Consider the following 20,706-nt stretch of genomic DNA (forward strand, 5'->3'; position numbering starts at 1 on the left):
ATGTAAGGTGGATAGTTTGGACTGAGGTAGTCTTGGTATCTGAGACATTGTATCCAGGTAAGCACCTATGAACTGCATGACTTGAGTGGGAATAAGGTGAGATTTGTTGTAACTGACTGTGATGCCCAGATCGAGGCATAGATGGAGCAAGAAGTCCCTGGCTGAGTCAAAAGATGCTTGGTGGGAACGGTGAGGAGCCAGATGTTACAGTAGGGAGACACCCGGTATCCCAGCAATCTCAAGTGAACTGCAACCACTGCCATACATTTGTTGAACACCCGGGTGCTGTGGTGAGACACAAGAGAAGGGCCCTGAACTAGAAGTGACTGGCCCCCAACCAGAAATGAAGATATCTCCTGGACTGTCTTTCTATTTTGATGGAATAGTACAAATCCTAGAGATCTACCAAGCACATCCAATCATCCTCCCTTAGTAAGAAAGTATGGAATGAACCACGACCATTCAGAATGTTGCATGTTTTACAAACAGATTTAGATATCTTAGATCTAAAATTGGCCTGAGATCCCCATTTTCTTTGCCATCTAAAAGAATTCTGAATATGTTTCAAACCCTTGCTGGTCTGGTGGGACCCTTTGGAAAACTCCTTCTGCTAGCAGCTTCTCGACTTCTAAGGCTGATCTTTCTTTTGATGGGGTGGTATGTTGGGAACTTTCTTTGATCTTATTGGTGGAGGATGGTGAAAGGGAATGCAGTAGCCTCTGGTAACTATAATCTGCACCCAGACATTTTGCATGATGGATGTCCAGGCTTCTGGGTGCAGAAATAAGCACCCCCGACTGCCTCCAGAGTTCAGCAATTAGGCAATCCTTCAGAAGCCCTGATTAGGCTTCTTGGTAGAGGGACCTCTAAAACATTGGGTTTGTAGGCCTCCTCTTCCATGTGGGCAAAACCTACCATTGAAGCACCCCCCCCCCTGCTGCGGGCAAATCCATCTCCATTGGAATCCTGAGGAAAAAAAAAACCTTCACAACGTTAGGAACCACATCTTCCTACCCCCATTCTGGTTCCTAGAAAAGGTCCTCTGTGGAAAAGGAAAACCATATTCCTATAGCAGTCAGAAATTTCCCATCCTGTTCACTCTGGGAGAGAGTCTCTTTAACTTTAGGCCCAAACAGACTGATATATCAAAAAGGATCACTGATGAAGGAAACATTGAAAGGCTACAAGAAGTTGCATAATATGCCTCTGAACCATAATGCTTGAATCAGCAGCTCTTGAAACACCATCTGTAGCGTTGGGAGATGAAACGCATGGAGACATTCGAGAAGGACTGAGGTGTGGCCAGTTGGGAAGACATAGTTTTCTTGTCCTCCACAGTCATGGACCCTGAGAGGGACTTGAAAAACTCCATAGTCAAGTCTCTCTGAAACCTTGTTATGTGTGCCAAATAATTCAGTGATTGGACAGCAAGGGTCACTGATGCATAAATTATCTTCCCAAATCTGTCTAAGGCCCTTGACTTTCTGTTAGAAGGATGGGCAGTGGGGCTTACCTCAGCAAGTTCCTTTTTAGCGCCTGCCACCACCGACATACCATCGACTGGGAGGCCCTTGCTCGACTGGAAACCGTCTTTGGGTGCTTTTTGGGGATGGATTCTGCCACATCCATATCCTTCAATGCCTAAAGGGAAATCAGATTCACCATTCTGACCATGAGGGGACCACACCGGAAGTAGATGCGCTGGTTTCAAAATCCTCAAGAAACACTGACTCCTGTAGGGTATGCACTTCGAAGACCAACCACCTTTCTGTCTTAGAAGCTCACAGGTTTCCTCCAAATGAGACATCCTCAAGGGGTGACCTGGGGGGGATCCCTCACCTTCATCAATGTCCATGTCTTGTGTTAGTGACTCCTGCAAGGAGTCAATATACCTCCTCCTGCACTTTTGCTGTCGAGGAGCTTCCACAGGCGATAATATAATAAGTCCTTGGTGGAGTCTGAATGGGAACTGTCTCAAAACTTGAATGGAACAGATGTCTCGATGGAACGGAATGAGCAGGTTCAGGAGCCAGGGCAAACAGTTCTGGAGAGAGAGGAACGGAGGGGGGCAAGGATGTCCTACCTCCTGAGGTGGAGAAACGTCTCTCCACTGCCTTGAAGGCAGAAGCCAAGGGAGATCCCAGAACTAGCCCAGTATGAGCAAAAGCCACCTTATTAAGATAGCCCAGAGAATTCCTCTGACCCTATGTTCAAGTAATGCCAAAGCCCAGAGCGGAAGTGACAGCTCCGAGAGTCTCAGAGCTGAACCCCTATCCCAGATACGGCGAGAAGGCTATGGCTCAGAGATCCCTCCATCTCTGACAGAGTCAACAATAGCTGGATCAGAGAAGATGTTGGAGTTGAAGAGGACCAATCATTCAGATATGACATAGACAATCCTTAAAGTCTTGGATCCAATGCATCCAAAACTGAAGGGCGAATTGGTGTAGCAGCAACAAGAGAGATACGGGATAGTCCTAAGCTCATGAGTCCGATGGGAGACAGAGCAGGAACTGAATGTGGGTCCTGAAGAATTTCCTTCTCATTCTGTCCACATTTGCTTCGGACAAGCTCCAAGTAGATCCGAAGGATGATGAAGTAGACAGAGGTCTCAAAGCCTTGTGGAACATGCCTTGAAGGAATGGAGAATGTAATCCTGAAGGTACTGGCTCCAGGGTGAATCTGTGTTGCCTATGAGAAGGCAACTTTGTGAATCAAATCAGAGGAAGTAGCTGGAGCCAAGGTTTTCTGAATTTTAGCAGGTGGAGCCAAAGCTGGAGCTGAGTGAGGGCAGCGGTTAGAGAAATGCTTCCTTTTTCAAATGCCTTTTCAGCTGTCTTTTTCCTTTTATCCCCTTTAGGTTTACCTGTGAGTTTCTTGGAGGAAGGTGAAGCTTCAGACACATAAGAGGAGGAAAGAAGCAAACCTTATAACAATAACCTATTCCTTTGTTCTATGTTCTATGGTTAAATCCTGAGCAAATATCATAATCTTCGTTGAGGAGTGCAACCCTACACAATATACACACTCTGAATGAGCATAAGAGTTAGGGATTTTATGGCTGCAGGAAACATACTTTTTGAATCCCTTAGCCTTGTATGACATGAAAGAAGGAAGAACACAACAGTCAACAGCAACACAGAGAACCAACCACAGAAAGTCAGATGCCAGCAATGGTAACAAGAATATCTCAAATAAAGGGATAAAGGAAAAGAATACCAACAATGGTACGAGAGACACTAGACTCCCAGTACAGTAAAGGGAGACAGCGTAAGGTGTAGACATAAAAACAATATTACTAGACAGAAGGGTTTTTTTGGGCTAGCAAGGGTGAAAACGGGCAAGTAAAGAATCAAATGACTCCCAGTACGCCTGGAAAAGAAGCTATACTATAAAAAGCAAAAAAAATCACATATCTGCCAACACTTTGAGCTACTTCAACCATGTCTGAACACTAAGAGCTGCAAACAAGATCTGAGGTAATACAGGGTTTACAGGGATTGTGGGTAAGGGGAGGAGACTGAACTATGGATCAGATCCAAGGTCAGATCCAAGACTGGTTGGGGAACAGACTAAAAAAACAACATCAGATCTGACACTTTGTGAGCATTCTTGCTGCCGTGCATAGTGCAAAAGGTAAGGCAGAGAAGTGACACTGTAATCCAGACACACAAAACCTTAACAAACTTTTGAAGTCTGGATGAAAACGGATGTGATGATAAACACCTTGTCAGTCTAGTGTTCCCAGGAAACTTGAAAGAGGAAGAAGATGGAACAGGTTGTGAGGTGACATAATTTTGAACTTGGGCACTATCACAAACAGGTTTACGAAAGAAAGATCCAGAACTGGTTCCAAACATGTTCTTTCTGTGTCCCTAGGAATGTCCCTGAATAAAAACTCTTCCCCACCATGGAAGAAGGAACTAGTTCTATTAATCTTTGAGACAGCATGTAAAGAAGAACCATTGGAAGCAACAGTCTGATCTGAAGGAGGATGACTGATCCCCTGGAAAGCAGGAATTTCCCCCCACTGCCATCTGTAACCCTGACAAATGATTTTTCAGAACCAATTTGTCTGAAACAATCTGTTGCCAAAGAGAAAAATGGAAATTCAGACCTTCCGGAAGAAAAAGGGACATGGGTGGGAGGAGATTTCACAAGGTCTCTTGAACAGTCATTCAGACTGGTTATGGGAGGACCACACGTCTTTTTGGAACCCCTTGTCATTTCTTCTTAAACATCTGTTTACCTGTACTTTTTTGAGACTCTTTATTCTGTTTTTTTTTTCTTTTTTGCCAAAATTGGATGAGTTGACAGAAAATCCCTTGGAAAATTTGGAAAAGTAGGGCTGAAAAATCTTAAATATTTCCTGGATCAGCTTGCCCCTTTCATCACATTTTTTTAACACCGCAACAGCAAAGGGGCCAAACACTAAGCCCTCTTATCCAAGGGAGAATTTAAAATCTCGTTTATAACATCATCTGGGAGGTTCTGAAAATGCAGCCGTGTAAATAGCCTCAAAACAATACCAATGGCCATAGCTCTCAAAGAAGTCTCAACAGAGTCATACACACACTGTAAACAATGAGTAATGATTTATACAGTAGAAGAAACAAAGTTATTTAAATCAGATTTTTCCTAACAAGAAGAAAGTGCAGATAAAACACTCCTCATAATTTCACAATTTGTCTGAACAAACTTTAACATATCAGCCTGACAATTCAAAATTCTGAAAAATTAAAGTTGAAGAAGTATACACTACTTCCCCCATGCCTATTAATAATTTTCCCATCATTGTCAAAAAGAGTAGGATTAGAATTAACTAAGTGCTCAGCATAAGGGATCAGCTTAAGCTACAGCTGCTGGATCAGGTTAAGGAACAGCGTATAAAAATTTAAAAGACTGAGAAACTTTATTCATCCTTTTAAAGGGCAGTAAGCTATCAAGAAAATTGCAGGCAGTAACACACATTCTCTAAGGCAGACAGAACTGGAGGAGTGGATGCAGATTCTGAAAAATCCTTCTGAAACAATTCACAGTATTTTCTAAGGAACTGAGAAACACTGAAAAAAGCAGCATATTCTAGCAACAGTCTCATAGAAAAAGAAACCTCCACACAGAGAATCAGAAACTTAGCTCTCCTCTGAATCAGAAATCTTAAGAAAAAACATGTATCTATCCCCGTATCTTCTGGTTCAGATTCAGAATCTTGAATCTCTTCAGAAAAGACACACACACACACACACACACACACACACACACACACACACACACACACACACACACACACACACACACACACACACATACACACACACACCTATATATGTAACTATGATACTAATCAACATGTAGAGACATCAATTCACATTACATCAGTTTCTGTGGCCAGAAATAAACAGATTACAAAAGGAAAACCTTTTCCTTTCACAATTGGTCAACCAAGAAAAACAAACAAAATAATAATAAAATAAAATATAAAAATAAAACAAAATCCTAACAGTATATTCAGATATAATTTTGTCTGAATAGTGGTACTATTGAAGAACATGTTTTTATGTTCTTAGGTAAGTACTAGGCTAACTGCCCTTGTGGGACACTTTCAGTCTAGCTAATTTCCTCTTCTGTGCTCATATTAACCTATCCCATTTGCTTAGAGACTGGTCTTACCGATCCCATGGTCAATAATTATATATCATCCCTAATGAGAATAAGCCATAAATAATTTGAGGGGACCCATGCATGGGATAAAGCCTGGTGAAACTTTCGCATTTGGGAAATCAAGGTTTCGATGTTATCATCTCGTGAAAATCACATTCAGTAATCTGGCCTTTCGTGCTTTCAAAGTAGATTCATATATATGTGGTTACGCTTATATACACATACATGTCCGGTGTGTCAAATGCTAATTTACCTAACATAGTTTTCAGGTGGAGAAGAATATCAAAATACTTAACTTTGAGTGCTTTGATTTCAAAAATTGTTAGAGTTAGAAAACAGGCTATGTTAGATGATAGATTTCGTGTGTGTGTGTGTGTGTGTGTGTGTGTGTGTGTGTGTGTGTGTGTGTGTGTCCAAGTGTCTTTTGTAGGGGAACTGTTACAGAATGGGGTTTCCTACATACCCTACTATTGCATGCTAAACCTTAACTTGACAATACCACTAACTGTAACTTGACACATAAACTCATGAAAACCCCAATCCCTAGTGGTACCCTTATTCACACATTTCATATGATGATACTGTTAGGGTTTTGGAAAAAAAGGAAACTGTGTTCCTTTTTGATCACTTAGTTTTCAATGTTTTTGTTGTTTAGGTGTTCATTGCTCTCTGTGCAGCTCCATGCAATGTACTATAAATATATATACATAAACATACATAAATATATATATATATATATATATATATATATATATATATATATATGTGTGTGTGTGTGTGTATATATATATATATATATATATATATATATATATATATACACATATATGTATATATATATATATATATATATATATATATATGTATATATATATTTAACATACACACACACACACACACACACACACACACACACACACACACACACACACACACACACACACACATATATATCTATGGGTCTAGGGCACTGGAGCAAACATCCAGTGCCCCAAAACAAAGTAGGTTGACACCATTTGATTAATACAAACAGGAGGTTGACTAATGTGTGAGATCAACAATTCCCGAGTAGGGGAGTATTTTGTTTCCCTTGCAACTGCACAATCTCAGAGTTAATTAATATAACTAAAAGGGGGGTGCAAGGGGGCTTGCCCCCCTGAAAAACTCTTGATGTTGGTTTAGTCTGCTCCAGTGTAATCCCCAGAGCATGAACAGAATGTGTTGATATTGGTGGGTTTAACATTTGGAAGTCGATCTGCAGGGTGACAAGACACTGTACGTTCAAGAAAGTGTCCTCCTACACCCATATAAATTACACACACACTTCGATACAGTGTCCTACACCCATATATCTATATATATATATATATATATATATATATATATATATATATATATATATATATATATATATATATATATATATACATGCACATGTATATATATATATATATATATGTGTGTGTGTGTGTGTGTATTATATATATGCATTAGTATGTGTGTATGTGTGTGTGTGTGTGTGTGTGTGTGTGTGTGTGTGTGTGTGTGTGAAGGTTGATGTGCATGAATATATAACAGACAACAGAAATCTATGCATGCATGCACCAATATGCAAACTCGCAAACTCACCAGTGGATGACACAGGAAAAAGCAGCAATCAATAAGTATGTCTTCAAGAATTTCCTGATCTAGAAAAAAAAAAAAAAGTTAACAGCATGAACACTTGGCATAAGTGCAAGCTACTACTACAACAAAAAAGAAAATGATAATGCAACACAAGAATCACATCCCTTTTATCTCAAACAGGGTCCTCTGCAGCTGGTGCAATACTTACGGACAATCTCTTATGACCTTTTTCATAGCCCTTCTCAAAATTTTAAGCCCCTATGCTTGGAGCATGCACAGCTCTTCTGTCCTACACATGACTAATCAGCAACATGGTTTAGAGGCATATTTGTTTACAGGATGCCCATTTCCTGACCATGCTCAGCAAGAGATTTCAAATGCAAGAAAATACAGTAAATATCAATGTAATGAACGTGAGATGCTTTTTGCTTGCACTTGCAAGTTACAGGGATAAAGCCTTGACTATGACCTAGGTGACCCGAGTTTGATTAGTGGGTGCTTGATGATTCAGGCAGGTGCAAGCACATCCTGAAGTAGGAGAGGAGCACGCCTATCCCCTCTGGCTCACTCCACTGCTCTGCTAACACAACTTCTACTATAGGGTGGAGGTGTAGCAAAATGCTGGGAGCTGGTAAAGAGAGGCCATGGGAATGACTGCACAAGCCAGTAACGACAGCATTTATCAGAGCAAGTGGAGTGGCATGAATGTGTGGACTAAAGAACAGAGGTAGTCCTTGCAGTGATGCAGCTGCTCACATTAACATCAGAGGAGAGGTTACACTATTCACATTAAAACTGTCCACATAGCCAGGATGCCTGCATGGGCACAAACAACTCCAATGTTTGCCTGAATTATAGCCCCCAGAAGGCTTTAGCCTCAGTGGAGCTGGGGATTTCCCAGCAGTGTGATGGTTGGCAGGAAGAGTGGGGAAAGTATTCAATTAAAAATGCTCTGCTGCTATGGTATAACAGCTGCAGTTTTCTAGGCAAAAGGGATAGCGGGAGGGAATAATGCACTCACTTCAGAGGACATTCACAAAGATAACTGACACAGTTAACATTCACATGTATGCTAATCTTAACTCAAGGGGTCCTCTGTTGTAAATGCAACACCTGAAAAAAATTGCATCCAGTCTCCTCCCAAAAAAACTGGGTGAATATGAATGAATTGACTATGTTATAACTAAAAAAAAACACCTTCAGGAAAAAAAGATTCATACAGAGAAACCAGAACTTTATGGATGGTGAGGTAAGCTTCACAGGACATGGCAGTCTGTAGCACAGAGATCTTCTTTTTAAAAGTAACTGCCACAAGGTAGAGTGTTTTCTGAGACTCCAATATCACGTCTGATGAATGAGACAGTTCACTGGATGAATGCAATAGCATGGTGATCTTGTACTAAAGCTGTCAAGGCACAGAAACATTCTTCACTGAAGGCCAAAGGTTAAGGATTCATTTCAGAGAGTGTTTCACCAATTTTCATTGGTCCAACATGTAATCTTTGGCCAGATCATGAAACAGCAAGATAGATAGCATATGCATCTTGAAGGTGGAAAAAAGTCAGGCCTAAATCAAAAAAAGACACAAACAAATTAGACATTTAGACTTAAAACCATGGGGGCGAGGCATGGTAAAATGGTTAAGGTCTTAATTTTGCAGATACAAGGTATTGGATCTGGCCTCTAGTTATTGGCTAAACTTGTAATAGTCTGCAGATTAATAGTCTAGTATTTACCTATAAACATATGAACATGAACAAGATATTTCTCAGTCTTGATGAATAACATTTTCCACCTGGCCTTGTCGATGGCCTGAGTGACAGCCTACTGGCAGGCTTTATGGATTTTGAGATCTCATCACAGCCGAACAAGAATACTGAAACAACCATGTTTTCAGATGAAGGCAACTTACATGCCACAGTGTTATATTTTTCTAGTACATGGACTGAAACTGTCTTTGAAGAGATCACGAGTATAAGATCTTCTGAGTGACAGCAGTATGATAATAATAAGCATTCACTCATCAGTGCAGAACTTTAATAATAGATGTGGAATGGCAGAATGGCATAAATATTTACAGAAACTCTTCTATTCCACCAATAACACTACTGCTTAGCCACTTACCCTGCTGGAAGGAAAAGTATTTTTGCAGAACATCATTCTGTCTGATGACAAACAAGTTGACTGTCTTTGCACTTCACCTCTAAAGAATGGAAAGAGCACTTTCTTGATGATGCCAAAGCCAAAGCTGGTAGAAGAAGACTCAAGGTGAGATTTAAGGTGTTCACTAAGATACAAACTGCCAGGACTACAAACCAAGAAGATACAATGGCTGGCGACTCACATCCTGTAAAAGGATTGCAGACCCCTTGAAGAGGGAGCAGGAGTGAGTTCTCACAACACTTAAATGCCCAATCATAGTAAAAGAAAGCCTTATGGGCCCTCACCGCAGCAGCTTGATATGGAAATACCTTTCCAAAGCACAAATACAGTAGCTTTGGACTATTAACAGGTATGACTTGGGTTTCCTATACCTTAGTCTGCATCCACTGTGAGGGGCTCTGAAAAGTAGATGGAAGTAAAGAGGTAGGGAGTTTGCAAAATCCGGGTGTAGACTCATTAAATCCAGGATATGGGGATAAGGGTCCAGGATAAGGAAGAGATGAAGCATGTAATAATGATTACAATGTAGTGAAAGGCAGTTATTTATTATAGGACTCGCATGTGAAAAAGTACCATGAGCATCATGATCATCTTCCATTGGACATCAGTTGTAGACAGAACAGCTCCCATAAACCCACAAAGAAAGAGAAGAGAAAATAGGCTGGAGATCATTACTGGGACACAGACAGGGAAGCTAGATCTCAGGTTTGTCTATCCCCCCAAAAAGAAGGCATGGTTCTGAATGCAGTTCAGAATGATTCATGAAATGGTCAGAAGCAAACTGATGACAACCCAGAATGAATGTACCCAATACAATACCAAAGCTGGTATCACCACCAGTGAGTCCATGGTAGAAACCAGCAGCACACCAATAATCCAAACCATGAAATACCAATGGCTGTACTATTACTATAACTCAACAGAGGCAATAATTATACCATGTCTGACGTTGAAGTATCAAGTGTATATAGAGTTGTATTTTCTTTTTAATACTTCACATTCAAATGCCTAAATATTGTAAAATGTATACTGTTGTTTTTCTCCTCTTCATCCATTGAAAATGGGCCTTTGGCCCCAGCTGGACAATCCCAGTTAGCAAACAAAAATAAAAAGATATAAAATACCAAACAGTAGCACCCTGCAGTACAACTTAGAAATAGACTACCCTTCCCATCTACAGGACAAGAAAATATTGTAGCAGGAGCATTTTTCCCTTTACCCAACAGGATCAGTCTCTACTGATTCTATCTGGCAAGTATGATGTCAAAAATTAGTCAGCAGCTTCTCTGAAACTGACTCATTTGTAAAAGAAGCACCCTAAGCAACTCCGTAATGCCACTTGTTTCTATTCTGTCCATCGTTCATCTAACTGAATAGTGCAGCTGCCATCATACCAAAGTGATCCAAAGAGGAAAGCTGGAGCTGATGATGGGCTGCATATGAACAAGTATTCCTGCAGGAATTTGATAGAGAATGGGGTAGAGGACAAGGTGACAGGACACTTTTGGGCCTTAGAATAGTTTTACACAGTTTAGAAGAAGCAAGAGATAAGGAATCAGAACCAATGTGAAAACTGGATATAGCAGCCAGTTGCATTTTGACAGTAGAATAACTACCACCATCCTTGAAAAGGGAAGCCACAAAATGAAGTACGACTGCCACTGGGGCTGTAAAGGGATCTATGTGTTTTTGTTCAGCCCAAACAGAAAATCTTTTCCATTTGCTTTTGTAAATTTTATGTGTGGAAAATCAAAATGTCTCGAACTGGAGAAGACAGCCTGGGAGATCTTGCCATCATCGGAAGTGGAGAAACCATGCGGTTAATTTCAGGCCCTGATTGTCCAGATGTGGATGCCCCGACTGATGAGAGAGCAGATCTGGACTCGGATCCAATGTCATCGTAGGACAAACCAGATGAGACCAAAGGAAGGTGAACCAGGTTTGTCAAGGCCAAAAAGAGGCAATGAGGACTACTTTGCTTTGCAACCTGAGAGCTTTCTGTAGGAATTTGGGAATCAACGGTAGAGGAGGAAAGGCACAGAGCAGACTGGAGGGGCCAAGCATAAAAAAGAGCATCCCTGGGGGACTGTCCATGAGGAGGGATCAAGGTAAAATACCTGCTGCATTTGTCACTGAAAGGGGACTCAAAGAGATAGCAGCAAAGTTGACCACTTTTCTGGAAGATTGTGCCTGCCATTAACTGATTCAGGGACCACTTGTGATGCATCAGTAACACTCTGTTGAGCCTGTCAGCTAATACTTTGGACTCCCCTGGAATGTACATTGCTACCAGAAAGCGGTTGGTAGAAATCGGTCACTGCCACACTGTCATTGCTTCTTGACATAGGGGTTAAGACCTGGTTGCTCCCTGTTTGCTGATGTACCATACCACTGACATATTATCTGTTTGGAGTTGCAATGTTCCCTCGAGGTAGAAAGCTGTCTAGTTCTTGCAACTCTAGAAGAGCCAATCTCATCTCGAGTACACTGATAGGCAACTTGGTCTCCTGGGCGTCCACAAGTTTTGGACTGTCTGGCCCAGAAAATGCTGAGTAACTTCTGCAGAGTGAAACCACCAATTGCAGAGACTCCTTGCACACATCAGACAGACTGATGGGAAAATTCAAAGGATTTATGAGCAGTGACTATTGAACCACTAAGGTCCATTGTAATATCTGCATGTGAAAATGTGCCATGGGCAGAAGATATAGTGGCAACCATTGCGCCTCGCGCCTTGAGAAATACAGAAGCTGGGGATTTTGGAATCATCAAAATCTGGCTGATGTGAAATTTCAAGTTTGTTACCCTGTCCATCGTAAGGTAAGGGTAGGATATCCTTCTGTCCAGACAGGCCCCTATGAAATCTATGGCTTGTACCATGTTCAGCTGTGACTTTTATATGTTGATGGTTATCCCCAGAGTTGGAGCCAACTTGAGAAAATAATCCCTGGCTTGAAGGAGTAGATGCCTGGTCAGAAGCCAGTGATCCACATATGTAAATATCTGATAACGTTGCAGTCGGAGATGAACTGCATCTACTGCTAGACATTTGGTGAACACCCTGGGGCTGTGGTGAGACCACACAGAAACATTTTGAACTGGTATTGAGTGTCTCCCAGCCTGAAAAGAAGAAAACACCTGGAGCGCCTGTCCATTTTGATATGGTAGTATGCATCCTTGAGGTCTACAGAGCACATTCAATCGCCCACCTTCAGGAGAGGTAAGATGGACTGAATCACAACCATTCTGAATCACAACCATTCTGAACTTTGTGTTTCACCAACTTCTTCAGAGAGATCAGATCCAAGGTAGGTCTCAAGTCCACTATTTTATTGGGTACTAAAAATAATCTGGAGTAAATGCCTGATCTGATTTGATGGGGGGAAGGACTCTTGGATGACTCTTTTTTTGCAGCAACTTTTTTACTTCCTAGGCCGCATCCTCCCTCTGACTGGGTGGAACATCAGGAAGGCAAAGTCTTCACTTGGAAGTTTCAGAAAAGGGAATGAAGTATCCTCTGGATATGACCCTTAGCTCCCATTTCTCATTTGTGATGGCTTTGCAGGCTTCTCGGTGCAAGGAGAAATGTCCCCAACTGCTTCCTGAGGAAAGGTCTGATTTGATCGGGGGGTGGGGGACCTCTTGGATGAAAAGTCTCCCTGAGTGTCCTGGAAAGGACCATGTAACTTCTGAAATCACATCTTCCTACTTCCATGCTTGTTCCTGCAGAAGGTCTGTTGTGAACTAGAAAAATGGATTCCGATGACAAATAGGGTCTTACCATCCTTCTCACTCTGGGATAACGTGTCACATACAATGGGCCCAAACAAGGTGGAGCCATCAAAGGAGGCATTAATAAAGGATTGCTTGAAAGGCTCCGCAAAATCACACAGCCTCATTCAGGCATGGCGCCATATGGCAATGCCGGAACTGGCCACCCTTGAGGTACCCTCCACAGCTTGAGAGATTAACCTCATGGACACAGTGGCTAAAGAGTGTAGGGTGGCCTGCCTGGAGGAAAAGGACTCCTGTTCCTTGGCAGACATGGACCCCAGGACTGAGCTAGAAAGTTCCTTGACTAAGTACCTTTGTAGCCTGGTAAAATGAGACAAATAGCTCAACACCGAGACAAATAGTTCAACACCCTAAGCACAAAGGTAGATGAGAAGTAGACTCTTTTGGCAAACCTGTCCAACATCTGGGATTCTCTATTTGAGGGGGTGGACAGAGGAGCTTTCCTGATCCAGCTCCTTCTTTGTGGCTGCCACCACAACCATGGCATCTACGGGGATTCCTTTGGTCCAGAAAGATTTATCAACAGGGGCAATCAAAATCTTGTATGTGCATTTGGGGATAGGTTCCACTGTATCTGGTTTCTTCCAAGCCCACAACAACTCTAGCTGGATGAGCAGGTTAGCCAAGGGGACACCCAGGTAGTACTTGGGTTGGACCTGAAAGCCTCCCACACTACCGATTCCTCCAGAGAAGTGTTTTGGGCAGACCAACCACCCCTCTGGCAAAGAATTTCAAGAATGTTATGATGACCCACCACTGGACTAGTAATCAAGGAGCCTCAATCCTCACCACTGGCAACAGTGGGGGACGTAGGCTAGGAGGATGACAGGTACACACACTGTATTTCCAGATGCAGCTTTCTGCATCAAGTGCAATTCCCCTTAAGAGCACACACAGATCACAGTCAGTCCGGGGCTAGTTTCTCCCTCTTTCTCCAGATCCCCAATAAGACTCCCCACTGGTTATACAGTTGAGATCTCAGCTGAGTGGCCAAGTTAAGACCTCCAGCACACTCTCTGTTCAACCAGTGCTTCATGTCCCTGCCTAAGTAGCTGAAACACACACACACACACACACACACACACACACACACACACACACACACACACACACACACACACACACACACACACACACACCTGGGAAAGGCTGGCACAGGTTTACTAGCTATGCCCCCTTTTGCCCAGACTATACGGTAGTTATCACTGCCACCAGTCAACTCCTTATCAGCTACTTTAAAGCCCTTAACAAATGGTGTCCAATCTAACTGTGTAATATTAATATTAATACAAATGGTAGCTTGATCAAGGGCAAGGATATTAGGAGTGGCACATACAGTGTCACCAAATAAATATGCAAGTACTCTCAAAACTTAAATATCTCTAAACAAATCAGCCATAATGAAAGGTTTAAATATGTTTAATAATAAATAATAAAAAGAACAATAAAATACTCAGTATATATTCACAGTGACATCAGAGTTCAAAAGCACAGGAAATATTTAAAACAACATTGCAGTACAGTCTCAAATAAATAAAGAAAAACATCTAAACTATGCTTCACTATATTTCTGAATGAATCTAAGAGCATTACTATACCCTAGTGTAAGAACTGATAAGACTGTACTGTACTGTAATTAACTGGAAACAACTGAAATGAGACTGGAATGAAAGTCTTTATCTATTAATTATCCAGACACATGCTGAACAGGTGCCAGCCTCTCCTTTTTGGACCAAGTCTTGTGTACTTTTCACAATGAATTCTCCAAACACTGTAGTTCGTTTAATACGGTTTTATTAGATGTTCACAATATCTGAATACTGTCTTCATTAACAGTACTGATAAACAATAACAGCCTGTAGAAATGCTGGAATGCTGGTTAGTAATAACACTGCTGCTAAATATATATATAAAGTTTCTGCATGTCTTCCAATTGTCCTGAATAATGTAAAGTAAAACAGTCCTTATTTGACCTGTCTTCTGTACTCAGGCTCAAGTGTCTGTATTGTAGTGTAATCTTGTCTGGAATGTCAGGTCGAACAAACTGACTGACTTCCTTAACTGTATCTGAAGTATATTTACTAATACCAAAACCCTGCACAGTGCTGCACTGCTTTACATGCCTTCTTAGCCTTGGTTCTCAGGCCTTGTCTTGTTTTGCAGATGCCTAGCTGTCTCGTTATCTAACATTTTCTTGATTCTTCCCTTGAGAAAAAGAACAGAAAAAGAACAGTCTGTAGCCTTCCTTTGGGAACTGTTATCTCTCATGTTTGACCAGCAAGGTTATTCTTTCTTTCTGCTTAACAGTCTTGTATGCATAAATTAAACACAATTTCTAGGCCTACTTTACCCTTTAGCATGTCTAATGTCTATTAACTACTTTAAAATGGATGTCCCTAATCTAACAGTTGCCACTGAGGTCTCTGACGAAAGTCCACAGGGATCTACTTCTGTAGTTACCTTACATCTGTATTGCTAACTATTGTATACGGCTTTATGCTACCTGACTCATAATCTGAAAATAAATTTTCTTTATTTGGTAAGTAAACTTGCAATTTTAATTCTGACCATTAGGTGCCATATGAGCATTTATGGCCTGTTTGCACTGAAGCCTCTTAACTTTATGATTTAATTAGAACTGTTTTTTCTTTATCTGGTGAATACACCTGCGATTTTAATTTTGACCACTAGGGTTGCAGTCTGTTAACTTTATGATTTAATTTTCATATTACCTACATTTGTAGTCTTTACAGTCTTTAAGTCTAAGTTCTAATGTATGTGTGATATATTCAAAACCTGTACATTATTCTGAAAATGAGTGTCTTTTTATTCAGTGGCTTTTAAAGCTGATTAGAAAATGCCATACACATTCTTAAGTTAGACAGAGTACAAACTGCTAACCCAGCCTATTTTTCCCCACTGTATGCTGTAATGCTAAAATTACAATGTTTATTGCCTATGTTTTTTATCTTACGAACTGGTGCCTTAGTGTACCATGATGTCTCTCTCTTACGCAAATACAACCTATTTCTGTTGTTTATAGATTTAAATATTTAAACATTGTACTGTTCTTTTTTATTGTATAGCCTATCGAGCATGATGGCTATTTTCTGAATACTAATTGAAATTGGCACTAAAGAGATAACTCTATAACTGGTCTTGAAGCATAATTGCCATATGCTGTATTAACTTTTGTCTATAAATTTTCATTAGATTTGCTCTATAATGCTACTTACCTTTTTTAACTTTTCTGTGCTGTAATAGATGTCTGCCTCCTAAATTTGTGTCTGAAAAATTCTATGAATATTTATGAGCTACAATAGTTTAATAAAACCTATACGTTCTGTATTTCAGATATACACCTTTGCATTTTCTGTTAATGTCCTTTTAAATTTCTAACGTACAATAATTATGTAAAATACACTGTAATCTGTAAATGTGCACTGTAATCTGTAAACTAATTAATAAATTAAGCCTGCCCTGTAATGTCGTCAGTGCACTGAATAACTATTACTACCTATTATTTAGATAACTTATTTTAATAATTTACTAAACTTATGCTTTCTGTATTTCAGGTCTATACCTTTACATTTTCTGTTAGTGTCGTTTTTAACTTTTTGACAAACATAAAATAATTATGTAAAATGTACTGTAATCTGTAAATTAATTAACAAATTAAGCCTGCCATGTTCTACCTTGACTATACTGAATAACTATTACTACCTATTACTTAGATAACTTATTTTAATAAGCCTGTAAAAAATAATTCTGTCACTTTACCCTTAACTAGTGACTGAATAATGTGAAGGATGATGTAGTAGAAATGTATGATGTAATAAGCCTTTAAACAGATATGTCTGTCACTTTACCGTTAACTAATGACTGAATAAATAAACTCTTGCAAGTCTGTAAGCAAACTGATAGCCTCAAATGAAATTAAAGTAGTAATGTAACATTGTGCATTTCTGCACCTATACAAAATTAATTTTAACTGAACGTTTTACATTTTCTCGCGTGACCCTTCTATTTTAACATACTGTTCTGTGAGTGAAACTCCACCCACTGTCTCACTACAACCTTTTCTTTAGCTGACGTCATTTAACTTTTCATTACTACTGAATGCTGCAAGAATTTATCATTACTGTCTACAATTTTCTTGGATAAATAGTAAAACTGTAAATGCATTACAATTGATCTTTACCATACTGCATTGTGGTATAGAGTATTGTCTTTAATTCATCTTGCTAAACTGGCTGTAATCTGATCTGATGTTCTTGGTAAACTGCCATTTCTGTATGAAATATATACAGTCTCACTATAACCTTTTCTTTAGCTGACATCATTTAACTTTTCAGTACTACTGAATGCTGCAAGAATTTATCATTACTGTCTACAATTTTATTGGATAAATAGTAAAACTGTAAATGCATTACAATTGATCTTTACCATACTGCATTGTGGTATAGAGTACTGTCTTTAATTCAGCTTGCTAAACTGGCTGTAATCTGATCTGATGTGCTTGGTAAACTGCCATTTCTGTATGAAATATATACAGTCTTAAACTGATTACATAAACATATTTATAGCAGATTTAAACTGATCTGATTTTATAACTTCACCTGTCTGTTCTTTATAACATAAGAGTTGAACCTGTGGCTTTAATGACACATATGATGTACTGTTTTTATGCACGAATCCTTTTTGTCTCTGTATTTAGATTTTTTTATGCATTGCAACACTTTAATACAAATCTCTTAACTAATGACTGCTAAACAAACAATATAATCTGCAACTATAAACCCTTTATTCTGCTAATTAAATTGATTGTCATTTCTGACAAACCTTACAAGACACAGATGTATAAAGTTACCCTTTTTTTTCTAACTGGCCACACCCAATATGTCTTTCTGAGCACTTTAGCTGTGTCAACTGAACTGGAATTTATTTTACCTTTAACCCATAAATCTGCATGTTTCTGTTGTAACCAATTCTTTAAAATCTGTACATTTGCACAAACTACTTCATGCAAATTATAAGTGCCATTTGTGTGCACTACTGTACATTCTGTAGCATTTTTATTTTCCATAAAAACTTGTTACTGAAGTCTAAAACAACATATAACTCTGATGACATGCTCATATCTAGTATAGAGCTGTTACACTTTGAACTGTTAGCTGCTGTAATCTTTGACCCTTTAAATCCTGACAAAATTGCATTTGTGTCCTCTTACTAAAGATCTATGTGTAACTGAAATTGATTTGTCTGTAAACAATGAAATATTGCTTTTTTTAACCTTAAACAATGACAGATTAATGCTCTGATTTGGTGCCGGACTGCCACACCCTTTACAGATAGCTATGGAATGCATTCTTTCTTTATTTTGCTGTCAAACTGTAGCAATTTTACTCTGCGCTGAAGTCTGTGTTTCAGTTACACTGGAATTTACTTTATAAAAATATGCACTCTGATTGATCTTATCTCCCCTCAGTGCAATATTTGCACTTGCTTCTGAAAACAAGAAAACGTGAATTAATGTGAAATTGAGACACTGCCTGCATATTATGTATGTTAACTGTTGACATCTGTATGTGTAATACTGCAACATAATTCTGTATTTTGAATTACATGTAAACAAGAATTTATTACATTCCGAGCATTTGTATTTGAAACTGTACTACAACTTAACCCTGTTTGTTGAATTGTATGTGCTGAAGCATTTACGTTTGTCTGAAACTGTACCTATAGAAGCAGATTCATTATGCAAATGCTTTCCTGTAGCCTGCTTCTATGAGTTAATACTTTTGTGTTTAGACATATTTAACATTCTTGAACTAATAACCTTTAACTTTAAAAGAACATTTCTAGACTGCTTTACCCAGTTTTTAAAAGTAAACCAAAGTTTTACTGATGTTTTAACTGCAGAAGTATTACTTGACATGTTTATTTAACAGGTATGCAAATGACTTTTACTGATGAATTTAAACTTTTTTGAGCTGTTAACTAAAAAGTTCATATAAAGTCTTACATATAACTTTATGATCCTGGAATAATGTCTTATGTCATGTGTAGCTTTTAACATTTTTTCTTGCTTCTTGGCTGTGTGACATCACACTGGAAACTTGAAAGTTTGTGAGGATAGCTGTTGACTGGATAATGTCTTTTATGCTCTGAAGGAACACTGCTGAAGTTTGTTGATTTAGTGCTGGTCTGCTGAAGTTCTTTGAGGCATTTTCTGAAGTAAACACTGCTGCTGTGCACTTTAACAGTTGCAATTTACCATATGTAGAGGTCGTCTGCTGTTTCCATTTTCTGCATGAAGTAGAGCTGTCTTACTGAAAGGTCTGTTTTGTAATGAGAAACTGTAGTGCTGTCATTTCTGGCTTATTCTGTATAGAGTTCACAGTCTTTATTTATGAAAAACTCTAGTATGCTGCTAAAAAGTCTATTATGAAAGTGACAGACTGGAAAAAGTGTGACTGTAAACTGTTAATGAAACCTTGAAGTTAAGCTGGCTGCTGCACTAAAAACTGTACTTGAAAGGGTTACTTACTACAGCTGTCCCTGTTGAAGTTTTGAAGTGTTTGGAATGAACACAGGTCGCTGGTATGGTTGCCTGGAATGAAACACTGCCGTTCTGTAGTTTGCTCTGTAGCACACATGTAGTTGAATGAAACGCTGCTATTCTGTAGATTTTTTTGTACAACACACATAGTCTGACTGCTGATGGAAGGTTACAATGGGGTTTTGGGAGTCACTTTAATTGTTTTACCCCATTCACAGTGGCTCGCCATTGTAATAATTGATAAGACTGTACTGTACTGTAATTAACTGGAAACAACTGAAATGAGATTGGAATGAAAGTCTTTATCTGTTAGTTACCCAAAACTCATGCTGAACAGGTGCCAGTCTCTCCTTTATGGACCAAGTCTTGTGTACTTTTCAGAATGAATTCTCCAAACACTGTAGTTCATTTAATAAGGTTTTATTAGATGTTCACAATATCCGAATACTATCTTCATTAACAGTGCTGATAAACAATAACAGTCTGTAGAAATGCTGGAATGCTAGTTAGTAATAACACTGGTGCTAAATATATCCAAAGTTTCTGCACATGTCTTCAGATTGTCCTGAATAATGTAAACTAAAACAGCCTTTATTTGACCTGTCTTCTGTACTCAGGGTCAAGTGTCTGTATTGTAGCTTAATCTTCTTTGTAATGTCAGGTTGAACAAACTAACTGACTGACTTCCCTAACTGTATCTGAAGTATATTTAATAATACCAAAACCCTGTAATGCTTTACAAGCCTTCTTAGCCTTGGTTCTCAGGCCTTGTCTTGTTTTGCAGGTGCCTAACTGTCTTGTTATCTAACATTTTCTTGATTCTTCCCTTGAGAAAGAGAACAGAAAAAGAACAGTCTGTAGCCTTCCTTTGGGAACTGTTATCTCTCATACTTGACCAG

General features: G+C 39.3%; 1 protein-coding gene across 1 annotated transcript in view; it reads right to left on the reverse strand.

The window, feature by feature from the left end:
* Nucleotides 1–20,706, reverse strand: part of NSUN7 (NOP2/Sun RNA methyltransferase family member 7) — a 1,092,683-nt gene that overhangs the window by 920,932 nt on the left and 151,045 nt on the right. Inside the window, exon 2 of the mRNA XM_044061490.1 lies at nt 7,304–7,349. Within this exon, the coding sequence (XP_043917425.1) occupies nt 7,304–7,349 (46 nt within the window). The remainder of the gene's footprint in view (nt 1–7,303; nt 7,350–20,706) is intronic.

Source organism: Protopterus annectens, chromosome 2.part0, assembly GCF_019279795.1.
Source record: "Protopterus annectens isolate FY-2018-M chromosome 2.part0, PAN1.0, whole genome shotgun sequence".
Lineage (NCBI taxonomy): Eukaryota > Metazoa > Chordata > Ceratodontiformes > Protopteridae > Protopterus > Protopterus annectens.